At 39.2% G+C, this 20,259-nt stretch overlaps 3 protein-coding genes across 4 annotated transcripts; 1 reads left to right on the plus strand and 2 right to left on the minus strand.

Moving 5' to 3' along the window:
- Positions 1 to 525: 525 nt before the first annotated feature.
- LOC145910157 (ras-related protein R-Ras2-like) lies at positions 526 to 10,068 on the minus strand. Of its 2 annotated transcripts, XM_082997180.1 has the most exons (9): positions 9,319 to 10,068; positions 8,547 to 8,731; positions 8,417 to 8,474; positions 8,216 to 8,332; positions 8,050 to 8,137; positions 6,557 to 6,659; positions 4,806 to 4,917; positions 4,105 to 4,223; positions 526 to 3,469 (listed from the first exon to the last, which is right to left on the minus strand). In XM_082997180.1, the coding sequence occupies exons 4-9, from the start codon at positions 8,309 to 8,311 to the stop codon at positions 3,397 to 3,399; spliced, it is 591 nt and encodes a 196-aa protein (XP_082853306.1). In that variant the 5' UTR covers positions 8,312 to 8,332; positions 8,417 to 8,474; positions 8,547 to 8,731; positions 9,319 to 10,068; the 3' UTR covers positions 526 to 3,396. The 2 variants fall into 2 exon arrangements, with proteins under 2 accessions (XP_082853306.1, XP_082853307.1); XM_082997181.1 differs by lacking the exon at positions 9,319 to 10,068 and having other exon boundaries at positions 8,547 to 9,273.
- A 1,584-nt stretch (positions 10,069 to 11,652) lies between these two features.
- Positions 11,653 to 13,933, minus strand: LOC145911369 (large ribosomal subunit protein P1-like). Its single transcript, XM_082998690.1, has 5 exons — positions 13,740 to 13,933; positions 13,520 to 13,594; positions 12,306 to 12,417; positions 11,915 to 12,012; positions 11,653 to 11,724 (listed from the first exon to the last, which is right to left on the minus strand). Exons 1-4 carry the CDS (start codon positions 13,803 to 13,805, stop codon positions 11,939 to 11,941), a joined length of 327 nt encoding a protein of 108 aa, XP_082854816.1. The 5' UTR covers positions 13,806 to 13,933; the 3' UTR covers positions 11,653 to 11,724; positions 11,915 to 11,938.
- A 432-nt stretch (positions 13,934 to 14,365) lies between these two features.
- LOC145911159 (translation initiation factor eIF2B subunit beta-like) lies at positions 14,366 to 16,471 on the plus strand. Its single transcript, XM_082998410.1, has 7 exons — positions 14,366 to 14,543; positions 14,626 to 14,788; positions 14,986 to 15,095; positions 15,152 to 15,286; positions 15,345 to 15,440; positions 15,839 to 16,017; positions 16,212 to 16,471. The coding sequence occupies exons 1-7, from the start codon at positions 14,400 to 14,402 to the stop codon at positions 16,411 to 16,413; spliced, it is 1,029 nt and encodes a 342-aa protein (XP_082854536.1). The 5' UTR covers positions 14,366 to 14,399; the 3' UTR covers positions 16,414 to 16,471.
- Positions 16,472 to 20,259: the final 3,788 nt, after the last annotated feature.

Below are 20,259 nucleotides of genomic sequence, written 5' to 3' on the forward strand. Positions count from 1 at the left end.
AGTAGACAAGGAATACAAAATATAAATGTATTGTGTATAAGCTGCAGACAGATGGCCACTGTTTCGACCTAAAAGGTCTCATCAGTGCAAGGAATACAAAATATAAATGTAGTTGGTAAGCATGTAATTCTGGTGGGGCTATATTAATAAGGCGAAACTCTACCTAACGTATATAACCACTCTTAATTTAGCCATTATAGCTGATGGAGTAAGTTTAGGCTTTCACGACCATATTGTTCAACAGGGGGGCAACTTTTCTAATCACGGCCCGGAAAGTACAAAAAATTACCGAACTTACCAATGGGGGCCATGCGAGAATAGCGAAATGTGTTTACGTTTACACTGTAGTTTGTAATAATTAAGGTTGAAAAACTCCAGCCGAGAAGCAAAAATGAAAATCCAACGGACCGTAATCTGCCTATGTCTGTTGTACAACTAACAAACCAATTTCCTTTTTTATAACTGAACTGCTATCGAACACACGAACAAACTTCAACTGCTAAAAGTAACAACGAAAATTCATGTTGCTATACTGTGGATTTTATCTAACTTCACATACATAATGTTTTAAAATATGCGAAAAAACGACGTTGAATGAGAGTAAGTAATACGGCAACATGACAACAACAGTACAAGGCAAATATAGAGAGGGGTAGGAATAACTGTAACCGGGCGCTCTCAAGGCCTGGAAAATCAAAAGTTTAACACATTTCATATGAGAAGTGTCACTGATTTTATCCAATATCACTTACAGTTTCTTACAATGACCCAAAATGTACATATAAGTATGTAAGACTTTGTGAAAGTTACTTGAAAGAGGAAGGCCATGATATCGCCAGTAAACAAAACGATAGACGTGTTCATGTAACGGCAAAATGCGAAAGCGGTATATGTATATAAAGCACGATCGTCATCTAAACAAGAGGAACACAGTCTTGCGGGAAATATACTGCATGCGTAATTTGTGGCACAAACGGGTGGGCGTAAAATCAAAGGAGCGAATAAAGGAATGGGGGCTCGCAATATTCTGCTGGTAATGTCAGGATTGGGATTTTTAGGCACAGCAGCAAAGTGATAGTTTTTGCACCACATTTTGCTTTGGGAATAATTTGAACACAATTTGTTGCGTAGGTGGCAAGACTGACACCACGAGTGTAAGTATATACTGTAGTACTGTCGGCCGATGGGACCGCTACTGTTTCAAGATGTTATCGTCTATACTATTTGATGTTGGGGACAGAATGCGCTGTATGCTGTGTAAGCAACATCCAGACAAAGGCTGTATGACACAAGGACACACGAAGACGCAAAGTAAAAAATCACAACGGGTGACAAAAAGAAAGGTCTAGCGGGAAAGGGCGTGAAAAATGCAGACTCCGCGAGAAACCGCAAGGTGGACGTTTTGGACCGCGTTTGGCGGGGAATGGGTAAATAGGAAAGCACGGTTTCGGCAACAATTAACCTTACAGATAGATATAAGCGAAATGAAAACACTTGATAACAATAAACCGCGGCTTTGCTCTTCACCAGTATCTGGCTATTCCTATACATCGTGATATTAACTGTGACCTCAAAATGGTCGGTGATTTCCATTTGGCATAATGATTCTTTTGTTTTTATGAATTAACGCAAATTACTGTTTTTTGATAAATGCCATACCATCCGACCAATTCGCAAATACAAAAACGTGAGATGTCAAGAAAAATCACAACGGGACAAGGGAGGTTAGAACTTAAAAACGCAAAATAGAATGTGCATAGCGCGTGAGACCACTGTTGGTCAACGGCTTGGGGCGGTCACCAATTAACCAACTAACGGTGTGGGAGCCGAGGCTAAAACAAGCACGCAGTCACGTGGCAGATCACCCCATGTCAGCCTTTTGTGCACAACCGAATGAAATGTATGGGATAAATACCAAAATGGTTGGACTTGGATGAGTGGTGTAATAACCGGCACCACTGCTTCGGCCAGGCGACGCCAGTTCGAACCCAGACAACGGAGGGCGTGTGATTGGCCAAAACAATCGCGTCTAGTAGGTATATTTTCCATCGTTCGCAAATATTGTAGCAGCGTGCATGTGCGATATCACCGCATGGCGCGCACACACAAGTGCTGCAAATATACGTAGTTGTGGGTAAAGCCGATTTTGGTGACAGCCTGTTTGCCTTGTGGTGAGCGAAATCACGGGCGAGTCCCATTTAGGTGACTTGTTTACGCTAGCGGGCCCCACGGCGTGCTGGTTAATCATTACCGAAGTGTTGCGCAGACATTTGTACATGCCAGTGCACGGTGCCTTTTACAAATCCAGCGTCTGCCATGATTTTTAAGTGGCAATATCAGAGTTGTCGTCCGTCCGTTTGGGGTCTGGAATGGGCGCCAAGCTCGACTGAACACAGGGCGACCGACTCGAAACAGAGTGTAAGAAATCCGCGTGAGACAATCCAGTTGTGCTGGTCCTATGTGACGTCACAATTGCCGGCGCACGCGTGACGTGACCGAAGTCAGGGTTTATGAGTGAATTGTGGGTTTTCAACACTGATTTATGCGAATTGTGGGTTAGTTTGATCAGACGCGCCCGATTACGACAACTTGTCGCTTTTAAAGAAAACAAACCAATAAATGACGTACTTGTCTTGTGGTGTATTCAAATTTGGTCTTTCACGAAAGTTAGGTTTCAATTTTTAAACTTCTACAAAAAACAGCCGATTAAGATTTTTGATGGTATACAATGGCATCGTTTAGTATGCTAAAACGCAAGAATTGGTGCCGTTACCACGATTACGGCGAGGTTAGCTTACAAGCCCCCTACTAAATATCCACCACAGGTGCAAGAAGCGAAACACAGAATGCGATCCATAAACAAAAACACGAAACTTTTGGGCGGCGGAAAACCCGCCTAGGGAAAAAGCAATGAGCATTATACAGGGGAAATCCGAGAGAATTGGGTTTCGGCAATTTGGAAGCGAAACCTTCAAACATTACACCAATTGTACGTATTCTTATTTAGAGAGTTGGATTTTAAACAAAACTTAATTTTCCAACCATGATGAGAAATGTTAATAATGTCCCAAAAAACATGACATATTACTCTTTCGTCGTCTATTACAACACTTTAACTATAGCCCTTATAGTTAAAGTGTTGTAATAGACGACGAAAGAGTAATCTTTACCGAAAATCTGCTTCAATTGGGTTTTTGATTCCTTGGTCGTAAAACCGCTTTAAAACGAGCATTCTGGGGATGTGGGATAAAATCAAGAAGCTGGGTTGGATTTCGAAAATTTGGTCATTGCCTCGACACACAGTGACGTTCCAATCTACGGGCGTCGCTTGGCCCCAAAGGGGCGGCGGGTTACGCAGTCTTTTTAGGCCCGTTTGGGTGGGCCATAAAGGGCCGGTTACAACAGGACGCAGCAACCGGACGATTCGCTCGTTTTGTCGGAACTTGGGGGATCCGTGTATTGAAATTCTCTACAAATGCACAAAATGTCGCGTAAATATAGACAGGGTGTTTGTTGTTGAAGATATCAGTTGCAAAAGTTCTTTCAATAAAGTTAGAATAAAAAATATTTTTAAATATATTCTCTGTAAAACAAGTTTTAATGGCAACGTATGTTTTCCTGTAAATTAACAAAGCGAATAAAAACTTTATTTCACAACCCAAACATTACATATATATATAGGTCGTATCGTTAAAAATAATTTTACGCGATGCTAACGTGAAGGGTGACATTATTTCATGACATCACATTATAATTGATTTAGACCCGAAGAATTTACACAACCCCCAAAAAGGTATAATTGGGACAACAAAAAGTAGCAAATAAGCCATCAACATAAAATTTGTGCGGAGACGGCAAGACTGTTGTTTGTGCAAATACAACAAATCGATTCCAAGCAATTTAAAACACCTTGAAGTCTAATGACGGATCAACGCGCAGTACGTTGATGAAAACCCGTCCGTATACTTAACATCGATCAGAAACTAAATCAATACTAACCCAAAATACATAGGGGTCGCCATGAAAAGAGTTCAAAGGGGTTTGAACCACACATTTAACAATCCTTAAACCCACAAAGGCGACAATGGATTGTACGGAGCTTACCTTATGCTGCGCACGAGATCGTAAAACGCCTGTTCGACATTGACTTTTAACTTGGCACTCGTTTCAATGTAGGGTACGCCGAACTCTTTCGCCATTGCTTTCGCTTCGCTCTGCGTCACCTGATGACGGACATACAAATTGGTTTTACTAATTTTTAAATAAATTATCAGTAGATCACACGCAGCATGGAGATGTTTTTCTCCGTGAGATAAAATCAGTAAGTTTTCTCAATGACAAATATATTTCGTTAAAAAAAACACCGTTAGTGCCTTTAAATATAGAATAAGAGGTGGAAATTGTCACAGCGATTGTAACAGAATGGGTAATAATCCCACATTCAATAACAAAGAATTATTCAATTAGTGGAAGTGGAGTTTTATGTTGCAACTCACATATGAGTCTTTATGAGTTTTGTGATCAGATGATTATCGCACAAAACGATGCAGTTAGTGAAAAAAATATGTGGATCTTAAAGTGAAAGACGTTGCACGTGACGAATCGATTGATTGCACAAATCACCGTTTTAAAAATAGCCAAGTCGGGGATGAATGGCAAGCAAATATTACGCAAAGCAGCGCGGCAAATCTTATAGGTACATTGTACTTCCAAAAAAACTATGGCCTTAACAACTGCGACGCAATACCATCGGAAAAACATGATTTAAATAAAAATAGTTCAAAACCGAAAAGTGATGTACTCACACATCTGGAGGGAGCTTCAAGGTCACATTTGTTTCCAACCAGAATCATAGGAAATTCTTCTCGGTCTTTTACCCTTAATATTTGCCTGTGAAAGTTGTGGATTTCATTGAAGCTGCAAAGATAAAACAATAATTAGTGAAGCGTTCAGCTAACTCTGCATCGAAATAATACAAATATACAAAATCGAACTGACAGAACATTATCGATACCTATCATGCGTGAAAGGAAGATGCAAGTCAAGAAACCTTGTTTTTGGATTTAAACATATTAAATCGCCCCGTGACAAGACATTCGAGAGCAAATGAACCAGTGTGCTCTGGGGCAGCAACAATGAGAATAATACAAATGATACAATCAGTTAGTTTGGTGCGCATATCACTTTAAAAACGAAAAATTCCACGTACGATGTGCACTGCGTATCACGAAGCCTATGTGAAATGCACAACACAAATGCCAAATTAACGTGTAGATTTTGCCATGATTGAACGACACTGGCCAATTGTCGAAAGTGATGCAAAAATGATTTTGTAGTCGTTACTGAAATCATTACCCTAACGTACGTCACTACAATACAGGGCATGGACAGAGGCAACTCGAATACCCCGCTTCCGTGTAAGTAGGATACAGAAAAAGATCTAAGTTACTTATCCACATACAGACAGCGAATATGAATGATTCAAATATGCAACGTTAGATACTTTATTATGACGTTGCCATGTACATTCCACTGCTGAATAAACTATTTTTATTTGCTATTTGCACAACTGCGTCATGTGGTATTGGGCCAGCGTACAAACGATTACTTGGAAAAGTTATATTGTGGCATGTGGTATGTGGCACGTGTCACCTGATCTCACATGGTCGGACACAATACGGTATGTGTTTTTGACGTAATTTATGAGACACCCTTTGCGTATGGTGGTGCAAGAGGCGGGACGCGACAGAGGAGAGTAATACCCGGAACTTTTATGAGTAGTGACGTACTTTGCGGCGCAAACTCCGTATGATATCATAGGGTGTCACCAGGACGCAATATCAGGCGCCGACTGGGAGGTCAATTGCTGACGCTGTGCACACAGAGAGGTCACATGTTTTCTTATTCCTATTGGTTGCAAACAAACGGGAAACGGTTCAATACAAAAACGCCGAATTCAACCAGTTCAAGAAACAAAATACTAAATGCAAGTGCTGCTGCCTCCAAACATTCCAGTTCCGTGAAAGCAGTAATAATCGTGTAACTTACGGTGGGTTTCAAAAACGGGTTTTTGCATTGTGTCAGTGTTTTATTGATAAGCTGTCATATTATTTTATATCATATGGCGGGTAACTGCCCCTTGACCCGAATGGTCATCATGTGATTGGAAAAAGCAAGTTTGTGGAGGAAGCAATCTTTGTTTAATATGAGGAAATAGTGACTTTGTTACAATTAAGCAGCTCTATCACAATTGATAGCCCAACATTTTGGTCAATACGAACGAAAAAGTTCATTCTGTTCCAGACAGTTATAGAGGAAAGGTCGGATCGTCACCTACGTGTACACTGCTTTTACTTTCGTTTTTGGTGGTGTCGTATTATTGGCAACCAAACGACAACTGACCACCGACTGAGGAAAAAACACAGATTTCCGTAAATAACGGTTTAATGGGGCAAAACAGACCGGACCAAGCGATTTCCCACGACCGTACACAGGTGTGGGCGGGGATAAGCCAACATGAGGGTTCGTCACATGCGATGACGTCACGAATACCCACCTGAGTTTATCAGCGACAGAAAACACGAGCAGGAAACCTTCGCCGGACCTCATGTACTGTTCGCGCATCGCACTGAATTCCTCCTGGCCGGCGGTGTCCAAAACTGCAAAGCGCAAAAGGTGTGTGTTGATAAAGTGGCCCGCACGTTTCCTGATGCTTGAATCGAGGCTGTGATTTTCAATGGGCCACAGTGTACAACCCGCTGCGTAATGCGGCTACAACATGAGCCGGTCGCGTGGGCAAGGGCAGCTATGAGACGCCTTGTTTCCGATAACGTGCTGGAACATTGTGGCCCATTTGGCGAGACTGTGCTAAAAAACAAGGCCCCGACAATTAAGAATTGTGATTTAGCACGTTGCGCCTGCCAGGGAAAACTGACCAGCCTGGTAATTTGCATGCTAGCGCCATTATAATACTTTTAAGGACGCCTTAATTGTCACACAAATACGCTGGGTGCATTTTTGCACATTTACTACTAAAGAACTGTGACTAAAGCCTTTTTGAATAAAGCCGCAGCTTTAGCATACTTCGATGCTAAATATGGTATATCCTTCCAAGGTAGCCAAAAGAGGCTGCATGTATGGATTTGGCTTCAATCAGGAACTATTTGGATCCTGAATATATCTTAAGGTTGGCAATTGATTTTGGATCCCGACCCTATGAAACTAGGAGAAAGTAATGGCTAAACAACAAGGTGTTTAATGAAACACACACATTTTAGGCGGTGCAACATAGGACCAAGCACCACAAAATAACATGGCTGATCTTTTACTATGGCTTACATATGACATACATTAACAGACAGCAAAAGGGTTGATCATGAAGTAGTTTTAGTAAAGTTTATTATTTGTGTCAATGACATGATGTGAAATCATATTCCTACGTAAAGCATAGATGCATCAACAGTGATTCAAGCAACAAAATATCGACCTGTCGTGTGTGGTACACCCAGAAGACACTAAAAGAACAACATGAATCACTTCTCGTACATTAACACATCACCAAGTAGTGCAGATATGATAGTCATTTTTATATTAACAAATTAAAGTTTAAACAAATGGTCCCTGGCAACCATTGTAATGTTCAGAAGTGAGTGCTTAGAGCACCTCTACTTCCTGATGATCAAAAGGAAGTTGCTGTGAAGTGTAGAGATTTGAATGCATGTTAAACTTAGATTTTCAGACTTGCTGCACTTTGGGAAATTGGTGATGAATGACCGTACAACCAACACTGTACACAATGTATATGCCAATGCTACATGTATGTTAAAGGGGTTTAAGCAACACAGCTTTTTGTTTTTATAAAGCCTTGCAACACCCTTTGGTCACAAATACTTGTATGTGCTATCAGAACATTGTAGTATATTGTACTGCATTTTCTGACATTGCAACATACCAACAAATAACACCTTCAAAAAAACACTGTATAATGCCTAAATAGGTACAATACACATCCTTCCTAATGAAAAACACCTTATTACATAAAACACTTACTGTCAAGCTTTCCTACTTTTCCATCAATAACGCATTGTTTTCTATAGGAATCTTCTATGGTTGGATCATAATCCGTAACAAAGTAGGACTGTATGTAAATGGGCAGATATTAAATAGCATCCATAGATGGTTAGTAACAATAACTGAGTGACAGACAAATTCACACCTGAATAAACTGTATGGTCAAAGCACTTTTCCCAACACCTCCACCCCCGACCACTACTAATTTATACGAAGTTTGTTCTGCTGGCGGTGCAGCCATGACCACAAAACCTACAAATCCCTGTAAATTTCACAAAAATGTAGCGTATTAAGTATGCTTAGTCCAGAAATTACTTTTACAACAATAAAAAACACAGCAACCAACCTTATGACAAAAATACAAAACTTTTCTTCAGTCTGAACAAAAACAGGTTGGCACAGTTCTGTACAACAGGTGTAGTTGTAAATGGAGTAGTACGTAATACCACTGACTCAATATAGAGACAACTGTTCACCTTTTTTCTTGCACACTTTGTTTCCTGTTTCGTCGTAGAGCTTATGTGTATTAGCATTAAGCAAATGCAGGTATATATAAAATGGTTGTCATGATGAATGATTGGATGATGTAAGAATTTTTTGGTACTGCTTTATAGTCCAGGAGTTTTGGAGCACATGAAGAACACTACCATCCACTTGAGAGCTGCACAAACAAATAGAGATGGCAAATAAGAAGAATAATAGCACAGTACATCTACCAAACAAAAAGATCAATGGATAGGGGTTTGTTTGTCAAAATCCTTAAAAAGGGGACCTGGGCTTCAGGCACGGGCCTTTGACAATTAGAGCAATGTGTGCAAACAAAGGCTAAATTTGCCTGAAATTGAATTCTACGAATATTAAAAAACACTAAAGCTAAAGCTGTTGTTATGGGAGACCTGTTTGTCTTTTCACTTTTTGTTCGAACAAATCAATCTAATTAATAGCACATAATAACATGTTGTTGCTGTTTTTATCATTGTTGAGTTACACAAAGCAATAAAATCTTTTAAAAAAAACACAGCAAGGAAGAAACTTGATGTGCTGGGCATGGCTACAGTTCAGCTTTTTTGAAATGCCAAGTGAATGCAATATCCATGGTTATATATAGGGTGGCCAATACCACAGACAGAATAACCAATAAATGTTTTACCATCCGAGAAACAAAATAGTTATAAACACATTTGACTAAAAATTGTCTCCAACTGAATTACTATTTATCTTTAGTGTTTTATGACAAAAAAAACTTACAAGGTTCAATGCTTTGGCCATATCACATAGGCTAATTAAAATGTCCAATATGTGTGCACAACTTTTTTGTAATTCAACTTCAGAAATAATATACAGCTAAGTCAATCAGACACAGTTGTTTGCAGGATAAAATTAAACTAAAAAGTCAAAATGGTTGTTTTACAGAAACATTTCTGGTGTTATAACATTATTTCTGAATAGGTGCTATTTTATGTAATTACAGGAATTACATATTTTAACTTTGTGAATGTCTAGGTCAAGGCTGTTTTGGCACAAATTACATTTTATTTGTCACAGTGCAAGTTTTGCAACTTATCCTAAATCTAACAATTTATTTGCAAGAACTTCTGTTCTCCCTGTGGTCTCAAAATCAAAGATAATAACCACTAAATAACTGTTTTATGCAATCTATTGAAAAGCTTAATAAATCCGTTTCAATTATTTCTATCGAGTTCAAAACAAATGTTGCCCAGGCACACCCACCAAACTTGACTAAAGCTGCGTTGATGCACGACCAGACTTACTACTACGGTAACGATACCGGAACTATTGCTTGACCCTGCGTATTTCTGTACATTTAAACAGCCCAAATCAAAGCGGACCACTTAAAATGAGAAGCATTTAATAATATTCTGTATGTGCACATGACAACCAAACAAAAACATGCTATCGGATGGCCATCACTAAGCATTAAACGTCAACGCAAACATGTCTAGTTTTCCTGGGAACACGTTCCCTTTCCAACCAAACTGCGGCGCCACTGGAGCATGAAGCAACAGTGCCAAAGGGCGTAACAACACAAAACTTGCTACACATCGGCTCATTCGATTGCGAGCCGGCAATTACGCCCTTTTAACATCGCGTCCTTTACCTCCAGTTACCAAGGCACTTTTATTTCGCTGCTTTTGTTGCGCTGAGATATTATAGAAGTTTAAATGCCGATTCTTGCAAAAAAAAATCCTAATTATTTTTCGGATTGGAAGTTTGGAGCGAATAGTACGTAGCTGTTCGGTCGAATCCGAACATCAATCTTGGATCTGTGCATTGTCGCTATAGTGATGTTCCCGGTTCCATATTATCCGACCCGGCCGAATCTGGATAGTTTTTAATTAAATCCAACCCAATAATTTGGACCCCGGCAGTTTGCTAAACGCAAAAAAAACGACGTGATAAAAGTAGCTGACACCCAAGAGTGGGCAATTCGTTAATGTAACAACTTATTTGTGATGTGGTTCAAATTTTTTACACTCGGTGATTGGATGTTAAAAAAATCTTTCCAAACCCTATAGTCATATTGTCCAACTAAATACAACTCATTTTACTAAATACAAGAGCGGCACTCAATACGTGAATATTGTAAAGGATATAACCTCACTTACACTGTGTGGCAGAACACGTCATGGACAAAGTTAGGAACATCCTAAAAACCCCAAAGCCAGCAAGTATCACAGCAGGGTCCCACAAACGAGTAGGCCTACTATGCAAAATGTTTGTGTTATTTCGTCGTTGCATAAATGCTAAAAAACTATCGGGTAAATTTAAACGTATTCCAATATTTGCCCTTCCCCACACGTCACCACTGTGGGATTTACGAATGGAACGAACACTATCGAATTTATGGCACGAATAACGACACGAAAATAGAATCAATTAATTATGTCCCAACTGAGAACATATAAACCTTCGTTTTATAGTGAAGCAAATATTTTTTACCAGATTAAGAAAAAGTTTGTGGCGTGATTGTTGGCCTACTGTTTGGGTATTTGGACTATTTTTTAAGGTTGGTAATCATCCAAAGAACTTACAGCAACAACTTTGCGGCAAAATATAGACTTTTTTGTTCGGTGGAACACAAAGCACCTTGTATCAGTAACGTAAACTCCATTGAAGTTCAGGACACTATCAACATCGATATATGCTTGTAAGGTATTGCTGTCAAAGCCGCTAGGAGCTAAAAACTTGAACGGGGAGCATGTGTGGAGGCTAAAGAAATTTTCTGCATGTTCAGAAGATATAAAACAATTATTTCAGACAGGAAACCGACTAAACTGGCACCTCCCATCACACTAATATGTGACCAGCATCAAGCTCACAACTCTCAACAGAAGTATTGTTTAGGTTTTAGTGCAACAATTTCATGACGTTTCGGTTAAGTACGCGGATTTGAAGATATATTTGAAAACAAAACTGCAGTCCTTACTTTGCGTTTTGTTTAATGAATGGGAGTATCCCCAGTAGTTCACCTTCCACACGCTGTTACTAGTCTTCAGTGCTTACATTTGCCTGTTTCGTGCAACTACATATCACTGTACCTGACATAAAAAAACACCATCCCTTTGTCGTAAACGCATTTATTTGCGGATGTGCATATTTGAAGCACACAAGATGGTCTTGAAACTCCATCGGCTGAAAAAATGAAACAAAAACTTTTAAGTTTCAACATAGCAATACAAAAAAGATTCTATGAAAAAAAATGCTTGAAGTGTTCAGAGGGATAGAGAAAAGTATGCTTCATAATTTATCAGTAAGCGCGATAAAGTTTCATCATCACACATCAGCATCAAACCACTTGATTGTTACAAATAAGGCCACTTACATGTTACAAGTTGGGTGTGGAAGTTTAGTCAAACAATCCGAAACCCATGTCATCATCAGATTCTTCCTCCGATTCCTCTTTCTTTTCTTCAGCTTTTTCTTTAAAAGTATATGTTTGTTGAGAGAAATAAAAAGAACGAAGAAAAACTATGGACTTATTGAACACAAAAACTTCATCTTCTTAAAGATTCACAATGGAACTGCATTAAATATGATAAACGCATTCTCTGCACAATCCACAATGAAATTTGATTTTGCAGTTAGTGCTATTCATCCCTCATCAGCTGTCTCGAATAAGTGACCATGTTTTTTTGCTGCCATGATTTTTTACAGCCATCGCTTTTTGTTTTTGTGACACTATCCAGAATCAAAGTCACACAAATTTTTCATACCTTCTTCTTTGGCATCCTGGCCACCTCCAGCTGCTGCTGCTCCACCAGCTGGTGCACCACTTCCAACACCAACATTGCATATCAACTGCTTGACATCCAAGCCCTCCAAAGCCTACAAAAGTAAAAGTTTTACAGCCAGAATGCATCATTGACCACACAGGTGACAATCTTAATGCCAGGAAAATTGCTCACAAATGTTACCTCCTGTTTTTTTCGACCAATTGTCATCAACAAAGACTAGTTTGTTTTGTTTCACTGAAAACTTTGTAGCAAACTGCTTTATCATATGAGCGTTTGTGGCAGTTTACTGGACTATAATCACAGCAAAAACAAATTGGTGTGTTTTAGGCGCCTATTAAAGCCTTTTAAAAGCACATGCTAATACAAAGGCTCATCTACAAAGGATTATATTGTAGCACTCCTTTCCAAAAAAGGTGAACAAATTGCAGATTATCGCATCCTTGTATTATTTATCTAGTTACCTATGGTCACTCTTCAAACAAGTACAATTTTGCCCTCCTACATCCCTAACATTCATTTAGAAAAACTGTCTTGCCTAATAAAATCCCACAAATTTATGCCTAGAGCCGGTTGTGTTTAACACATGTTTTTCTAGGATAGACTCCGTGTAACCAAAACCAATCGAGTAAACAATCTTTTTTTGAGATGGCAAAAACACACGGCAGCAGTCCAAATGAAATCGCAAGTAATGGAATCGTGTGGAATCACCACAAAATGGGTGGATTCACCTTCATGTCCCCCCACCAACATCACAAGCAAATGCAATTCATTATATAGTGGCACTGGTCAAAGGAGGCATGTCAGGGCAGACCAGCAAGTTACAACACAGAATACATTAGAGTCAAGGTTATTTATTTAGAGTCAAGGTGGTCGTGTGTAATTACTTTTGCACATGTTTGTGTTGGAAATAGGTCATGAATACCAGACAGAGAAAAAATATAGGATTCATCCTCAGCTCACTTTTTTTTAATTAGCCAATGCATTAACATGCGCAAAACTGTTGCGATCGTCCGCACAGTTAACGATCGCCGAAACAAAATCCTTCGCACAAAAAAAAACTTTCCAATCTGGCATGAATATAAACAATGCCAATATTACATTTTTCATGTTAACATTACACTGTGTTGGCTACAAGCCTTGAAAATTACCAATGTATTTTACAGTGCTACAAAAAAAAAAAAGCAAAACCTTACCTTGGCAAATAGTCCTGGCCAAAAGGGATCAACTGACACATTTGCAGCCTTGACAAGGGTGTTAATTTTGTCGGCCTGCATAAGCAAATATCAGGTTTTAAATTCTAATAACATTTTCTGTAAGTTAATTTCATTAATCCGTCATAAGGTACTGCTCGTATGACCCTTTGAAAGTTCAAATGCTATCTCAAAATTTGTCAACCACACAAGGAAAACTTACTGTAATTTCGACTTGATCGTCGTGTAAAATCAGGGCAGCATAAACGCAGGCAAGTTCAGAAGACATTTTCAAGGTTTTTAATGTGGGATGGGTTCAGAAAATAGTGCACGTCGCCGATATAAATACGGCCTTAGCCCGAAAGAACGATACACTTCAGAACCAAAGCAAGCTCGGTTGGAAAGGAGGGTCCCGGATGACTGCTCGCGAGATGCATGCTCGTTCTAAAGAAATCATATTTTCGTATTTGCTTCCAACTTGTTCACCATCGTATCTACAAAAAATAAACATAATATAATACAAATCAACTATTTTCCTTTTAACTATAAAATTTGTGAGATGTGCCGCTGATAATAATGGCCATTTATTTAACAACGGTGTTTTCTTCGTAATCCGAATGATAGGAGAACGCAGAAGTGTTGGAAACGAATTTTTTTTATATATGCCATTTATCAGCAGTAAATATGCGATGACATTCTAGTTCAAGAATTCGCATTACCTTTTTTGCACTGGAAATAAAAAACGGCTTGCCGGTTCACTATTTTCAGAGGTTGTACATTTTCTTTTTCCGAAACTGTGCTCCTCCACCCCTCACGTGACAACTGGAACAAAATAGAGCGTGCGAAGATTTCCCCGAATGCGCAACTGACGAGTGGACAAGAGATGGAACAATTTTTGTTGGACCTGAAACGTGAAAAATACAATGGATCGTACGATTTAGCGTACAAAACTATAAACCATTTGCGCAAAATTATTACCCAAACAAGATGGGCAAATGCCAACGAACTCATGGCCATCATACGTGATGTAAGTTTTGTTTTTTGAGTAACTTTGAAATTGTGCAAGACTTGAGGATATAACATTAAATTATGTGATTTTATCATCATAGGCCGGAAAAAAGATGGTTTCTGCACAACCTTCAGAATATGTCATTGGAAATATGATTAGAAGGGTGATGAAAATTATAAGGGAAGAATACGTTGGACTACAGGGAGAATCGGAAGAGTCTGTTAATAAGGAATCGTTACATAAAATGGTTACTTCTAGTCAAGGTTAGCCTGAAATATAAGTTAGAAAAGAGATGGAAACAAAAAACATTTGTTTTATGTAAATAAAACAATAGGCTAGGTTAAACAAAAAGGAAATATTCCCAATCTATAGTGTGATCTGCTTAAAGGCTTTTTATCCACTGTTTCATCTCTGTCAGTTATTTGTAGCTTACTTGTTTATAAAAAGCATAGCCATTTAGATTTCAAAGACTACAACACACCACTCCGAGAACTAAAAACAAATGTAATGGAGGCTGTCAGTGAATACATTGATGAAATGGAAAACTCAATACACAGCATTTCTGCTCAGGTAAAATCATATATTTAGATTATGTTGTCCCACACCTACATCATTTTCTTACATAGGCAGTGGAGCATATCCATTCTGATGAAGTCATATTGACTTTGGGAAAGTCACGTACTGTCGAAGCATTTTTAAAACAAGCTGCCAAAAAGAGAAAGTTTCATGTTATTGTTGTTGAAGGGGCTCCTTTGTTTCATGTAAGCTGTTTTTTTTCTTTAAAGAATTTTGTGTAAATGATTTTTTTTGTATGATTAGGGACATGCTCTTGCAAAATCATTGGCATCAAAGGGTATTGAAACAACTGTTGTCACCGATTCTGCAGTTTTCGCCATGATGTCACGAGTTAACAAGGTAATGTATCTGCATAATTTGTAGTGTTTGCAAGCAAACAAAAATCCCTCTTGTGTATAAGCTGCAGACAGATGGCCACTGACTTGATGCCCAATGGATGACGGTGATTGTTTAGTTACCACAAAGTGGAAGTCTTTGCTTGCTCATTTGGTCAGCAAAGTCGTCTGATAGTCACGCCAGCTGCACTGATGATACCTTTTAGGTTGAAACAGTGGCCATCTGTCTGCAGCTTATACGCAATTCATATTATTGGCTCCACTTTGCTTATCAAAAATCCCTCTGCTTAACATTAGTTTATCATAAATTGTTACTGACTGCTCTTCTGTTGTCAAGACATGTCGATAAAATAAAGTTTGCCAGAAGAGCAGTATTCAGCAATTAGTTTATTATATTTTCAGGTGATTATTGGCACACACTCAGTTTTAGCAAATGGTGGCTTAAAGGCAGTAAATGGTGCACATATGGTTGCTCTGGCAGCTCGCCAACATGCTGTGCCAGTTATTGTGCTTGGAGCAATGTTTAAGCTTTGTTTGCTCCACCATGCTGCAATAGGTGGCAATGAAGCAAGTTTCAACAGGTATTGTTTTTTTGGAACAATTTAGGTTTTTGTATAGTTTTTCGCTAAATAAAACTTCCCTAGGATTTATACAATACTGACTGTGCAAAGTTAGGTTTCAGATGCTTTTTGTTGGTCAATTTTGACTCCACTACTGCTTGTTGCAAACTGTCTGACAGTAACACCATAGTAAAGTCCAGACTATATTGTTGTAGACTTGCATCACCACAAGAAGTCATGGACCATTATGAAGGAGGCACAGAAATTTTAAGTGATGTGCAAATATATTGCCCTACATTTGATTACGTTCCTCCAGAGCTAGTTACATTGTTTATATCCAATATTGGTGGAAATGCTCCATCATATATGTATCGTTTGTTATCCGAACTTTATCATCCAGATGATAATGAGTTATGATAACTTTTAAATTGGTGTTTTCTATATTGTGTTTAGTGCGAAGGTCGACAAAAGAATATTTGCATGATGTGAAATGCATGAAAACAAAAAATTTGAAACATTTGGAAAAAGAAAGCTTCACTAGTTTTGTTGAGGTGTTTGTTACAACATGTCAGGGAAATTTCCAAAAGTTGTTCACTTTTTAGAGTCTCGCCTCACCAATTTCCGTGCAATGTCCCGTGTAGTGATTCGAAAATCACAAACCGACACACATACCAACCATTGGACGTCGAACTTAGTTTACTTCCTGGAGAGTACAAAAAGTATTAACACATCAGCGAATTAAAAATTGCGACAAATAGTAAACGAAGGCGCTTAAAGTGCAATATATATTTTCTATTTACCAAATCCAACAATTTGTAAAAATTACAAAACCGCCGTTACCACACTTACGACGTAAATATGCAGTTCACAATAGATCTTGGCCTTTTTCGTGTATTGAGATCAGGAAAATGAAATATTACCGTATTTTTTCGAAAATCCTACGTGTTGGACTACATCAATTGGATACAAACTGCGAAACAAACTAGCTCCGCGATTTATCTATGTGCCAGAATTATATAGTATTCGTCACACATACGTGTATTGCTTGTTAGATCCATCACAGGCTTGGATTGAAATCAAGTCAGCTGTTATATGTTTGGTCTGTGACATCACAGAGAATAAAATGTCACAAAAGCTGTAACCAGGAAACCTGTACAACAGTGTTTGGTAGTTAGGTTTTTTTATCTTTTGCTAGCAGCATGGAGTTTGTTCGAATGGAAATTCTCTTTTTGATGATTCTCGGTTGGTTGGCCGTTGGCTCGCTCTACCCCTGTCGCTGTCGACCCGGCTTGAAATGTCTTGAAGATTCCGCGACTGGCACCTTGGACATTTCCAACATTCCTCAAGCTGAGTTAAAAGGAGCTTGTGTTTCCCCGGTACACGAATTACTTGGCACTGCTTTACCCAGAGACGTGGTGTTGATGGATCACAGGTATTCTTTCTGTAATGTAACAAACTTCAAAGGATGTCGCATTGATTATGTACAAGCCCATCCATCAACATCTGCTACATTGACAAGCCAACTCTGCAGCACAAGCCACCGAAGTAAAAAAACCACTATCAACGATCCGAAAACGTCTTTGGTGGAGTCAAAACGCAAAGAAAAAGCTGATGTTCTGCAACTTGTTGTTGAAGAAACGAACCCAAACAACGAGGACATCAGCTGTGGCGAAATAGACCCCCAAAATACTGACGACGATATTCTGTTTTTCGACATCGACCAATTCGATATTTACGACGAGAAAGACTTGGCAAAGTTGAAACAACAGGGGTTTGAAGTCTATTACGAGGAAGATTTCGCCCATTATTATGAAGACTTCGACACCGTTAATGACAACAAGCTGCTGGTGTCGTTGGTGGGAATAGATTGTTGCACTTTGTGTCTTGGATGTATTTTGATGGTGCTCGTATTCCTCCATACTGGATTCAAGCACAGCCCAAAGGTATTGTGGTTAGTTGTGTGACCAGAATCGCAAACAAGACCAATTGGTCTTGTTTTAATTTGAACTTGTAAAAACAAAGGTTATTATAGAAATGTTAACGGAGAAACTTCGTCTTTTTAATAAAACGAACAAGATTGTTGTAAAAAATTTGCCCCCAAATAAATAGTAGTAGGCTATAACCTACTCCCAGGGCCCTTAAGAAAAGAATGTGGGCCTGGTTTTGAAAATCACATCGGATTATAGGCGACTTTGCGGGAGAATTCCCTTAGTTTCCAAGCAAACGTTGTTGTTTAATGGGTCCTTCGTTACTCAAAATTCTTCTAAAGCCTCCAAGTAAGTTTGCGATGACCCATGTGTTAAAAGAGTATTTGGCCATTCGTTAAAGCTTGACCCCTCAAAGTGGTGACGGCGATGCAGTGGTGAAGGATTCCATGACAATTTATGCAATGGCTGGAACCTGCCCTTACAACATATAAACTTATAGTTATAATTTCCTGTACACAGCAGTGTGTTTTATTTTTCTAAGGTGCAACGCACACCACGAGCAATTGCAAGTGTTTTGATGAACACCTTTTCCGGAAAACATTCCCACTTGTTCTGTGATGGCAATATCTTCACCTCAGCCAGATTGCACTTCAAATCCATCATCATGATTGTTGAAAGGTCAGCAACTGATTTCATGAACTTTTTTTTATCAATAAATAAGTATTTGAATAAGAAACTGAGGATGCCCGTGCAGGCGTAATCGATTTTTCACGATTACTAATAAATCAGCAGACGGCAATTTGAAACTTCTGTTAGTTTCACTTAATACTTAAATAAGTATTCCTGCGTTACAGGTTGACGAACTTTGGGGTGAAACTGTCGAAAAAGTTTTATATTTCAATAACGCTGCAAAATCGTGCATTTGACGCTCTGTTTCCCAACTGTAGTGTCACCATCGATCATTTGGAAGATCGAGACAATCTGGATGAAATAATTAGCACGTTTCAAGGCGCTTTGTTGCAACCCAAACCACAAACTAACAAGAAATGTGTTCGCCGAAAATTAGTTGCAAGAGCACCATCACCAATGTTAACAGATAGCACAACGTCATCAGATGATGACGCAAATAGAAATGCAACTTTTTATATGCATGGAGAAGGGGGCCACAGTTTACGTCCATTGCTGTGCAACGGAACTGGTGTTAATAAGACCTATTCATCTACAAACAGAAGTAGTGGATCAGATCACAGTGCCTTCAGTATGCTTAATTTGTCAGAAAGTTCTCTTGATTCCGATTCAGATTGGAGTCTTGTATTTTTAACCGATTCCGAGGTAACTTCACCCAACGGAACCACGCGTGGTTCAAGGGAACCGGAGATAACATGCAGTAGACCTTCTTCTACCTTGTTCGCGAACAAATCATCGGCTCCTGGCAGAAAAACTAACACGCTTAGTTCACCTAGTCCGAATAAAATAGGCGATATTCCTCCGTCGAACACTAATGTTTGCTATTCATCAACGACGTTCTCATCTATCAGCGACAATGACGCACCAGCAGTTGAAATCGTGTTAAAGTCATCTCCAAATAACAGCTTTCGGTTATGCAGAAACAACGTGGATTTCACTGAAGTATCAACAGAAAATTGTCAGTCCTTTGCTCCTGATGAAACCTCAGATGGACGTAGTAATATTTGGTTGCGAAATGACCAAAACAACAATTTTCTGTTTCCATCTTGTCATGTGGAAGAAGAAAACCGCGTTGCCTGGTTACCTAACGAACCGGATTTCCTCAATCAAGTGAAGTGGTCGAATGGAGATGAACCTTTGCCGAATGTTTGCACAGAAACTGTACAATTTAATGAGTGCATAGAACAAAGCATGGGTTGTCTTTTTGATTACAACCAATATTCCACAGCAAACATCACAGACAACTGCCTGCAACAAAACCATGGACCGGTGATACGGGAGGATCTAGAACGTCCCAATAGAAATTTTACTCCGCCTCGATGGAGTGATCCATCACAACAACAGGTCGAAACCGGTTTTTCAACGATGTTCAACTATCCAACATTCTGGAGGCAAGACAACAACTCTGAGGTTGCTCAGACAACGGATTACTTGATGCCATACTTGGATCATCACAATGTTGAACAATGGGCGTTTGATGAAAACCATCAAAATCTCTGGGAGGTTTACAAAAGGAACAGAGAGGAAATCGACGAACTTCGAGTCCAGCTGGCACGTTGTACTGTCGTGGTACAAGAGCACCAGCATGTGGTTGATGCTGTTGAGAAACACAACCGCCAGATAGCGCAAGAACTCTTTCGTCGAGACC

The sequence above is a fragment of the Ascidia mentula genome, chromosome 8, assembly GCF_947561715.1.
Source record: "Ascidia mentula chromosome 8, kaAscMent1.1, whole genome shotgun sequence".
Classification (NCBI taxonomy): Eukaryota; Metazoa; Chordata; class Ascidiacea; order Phlebobranchia; family Ascidiidae; genus Ascidia; species Ascidia mentula.

What these genes read in the sequence shown, in the direction of transcription:
- LOC145911369 (XM_082998690.1), bottom strand. Translation starts at nt 13,805, where the DNA reads ATGTCTTCTGAACTTGCCTGCGTTTATGCTGCCCTGATTTTACACGAC. An exon ending in ACGATCAAGTCGAAATTACA is followed by an intron (nt 13,595 to 13,739) that starts GTAAGTTTTCCT and finishes TTGCTTATGCAG; the next exon opens with GCCGACAAAATTAACACCCT. An exon ending in CCAGGATGCCAAAGAAGAAG is followed by an intron (nt 12,013 to 12,305) that starts GTATGAAAAATT and finishes ATACTTTTAAAG; the next exon opens with AAAAAGCTGAAGAAAAGAAA.
- LOC145910157 (XM_082997180.1), bottom strand. Translation starts at nt 8,311, where the DNA reads ATGGCTGCACCGCCAGCAGAACAAACTTCGTATAAATTAGTAGTGGTC. An exon ending in TTGAAGCTCCCTCCAGATGT is followed by an intron (nt 4,224 to 4,805) that starts GTGAGTACATCA and finishes GTCCGTCATCAG; the next exon opens with GTGACGCAGAGCGAAGCGAA. An exon ending in GATCTCGTGCGCAGCATAAG is followed by an intron (nt 3,470 to 4,104) that starts GTAAGCTCCGTA and finishes GTGCATTTGTAG; the next exon opens with AGAATTTCAATACACGGATC.
- LOC145911159 (XM_082998410.1), top strand. Translation starts at nt 14,400, where the DNA reads ATGGAACAATTTTTGTTGGACCTGAAACGTGAAAAATACAATGGATCG. An exon ending in AAGGGGCTCCTTTGTTTCAT is followed by an intron (nt 15,287 to 15,344) that starts GTAAGCTGTTTT and finishes TTGTATGATTAG; the next exon opens with GGACATGCTCTTGCAAAATC. An exon ending in TGATGTCACGAGTTAACAAG is followed by an intron (nt 15,441 to 15,838) that starts GTAATGTATCTG and finishes TTATATTTTCAG; the next exon opens with GTGATTATTGGCACACACTC.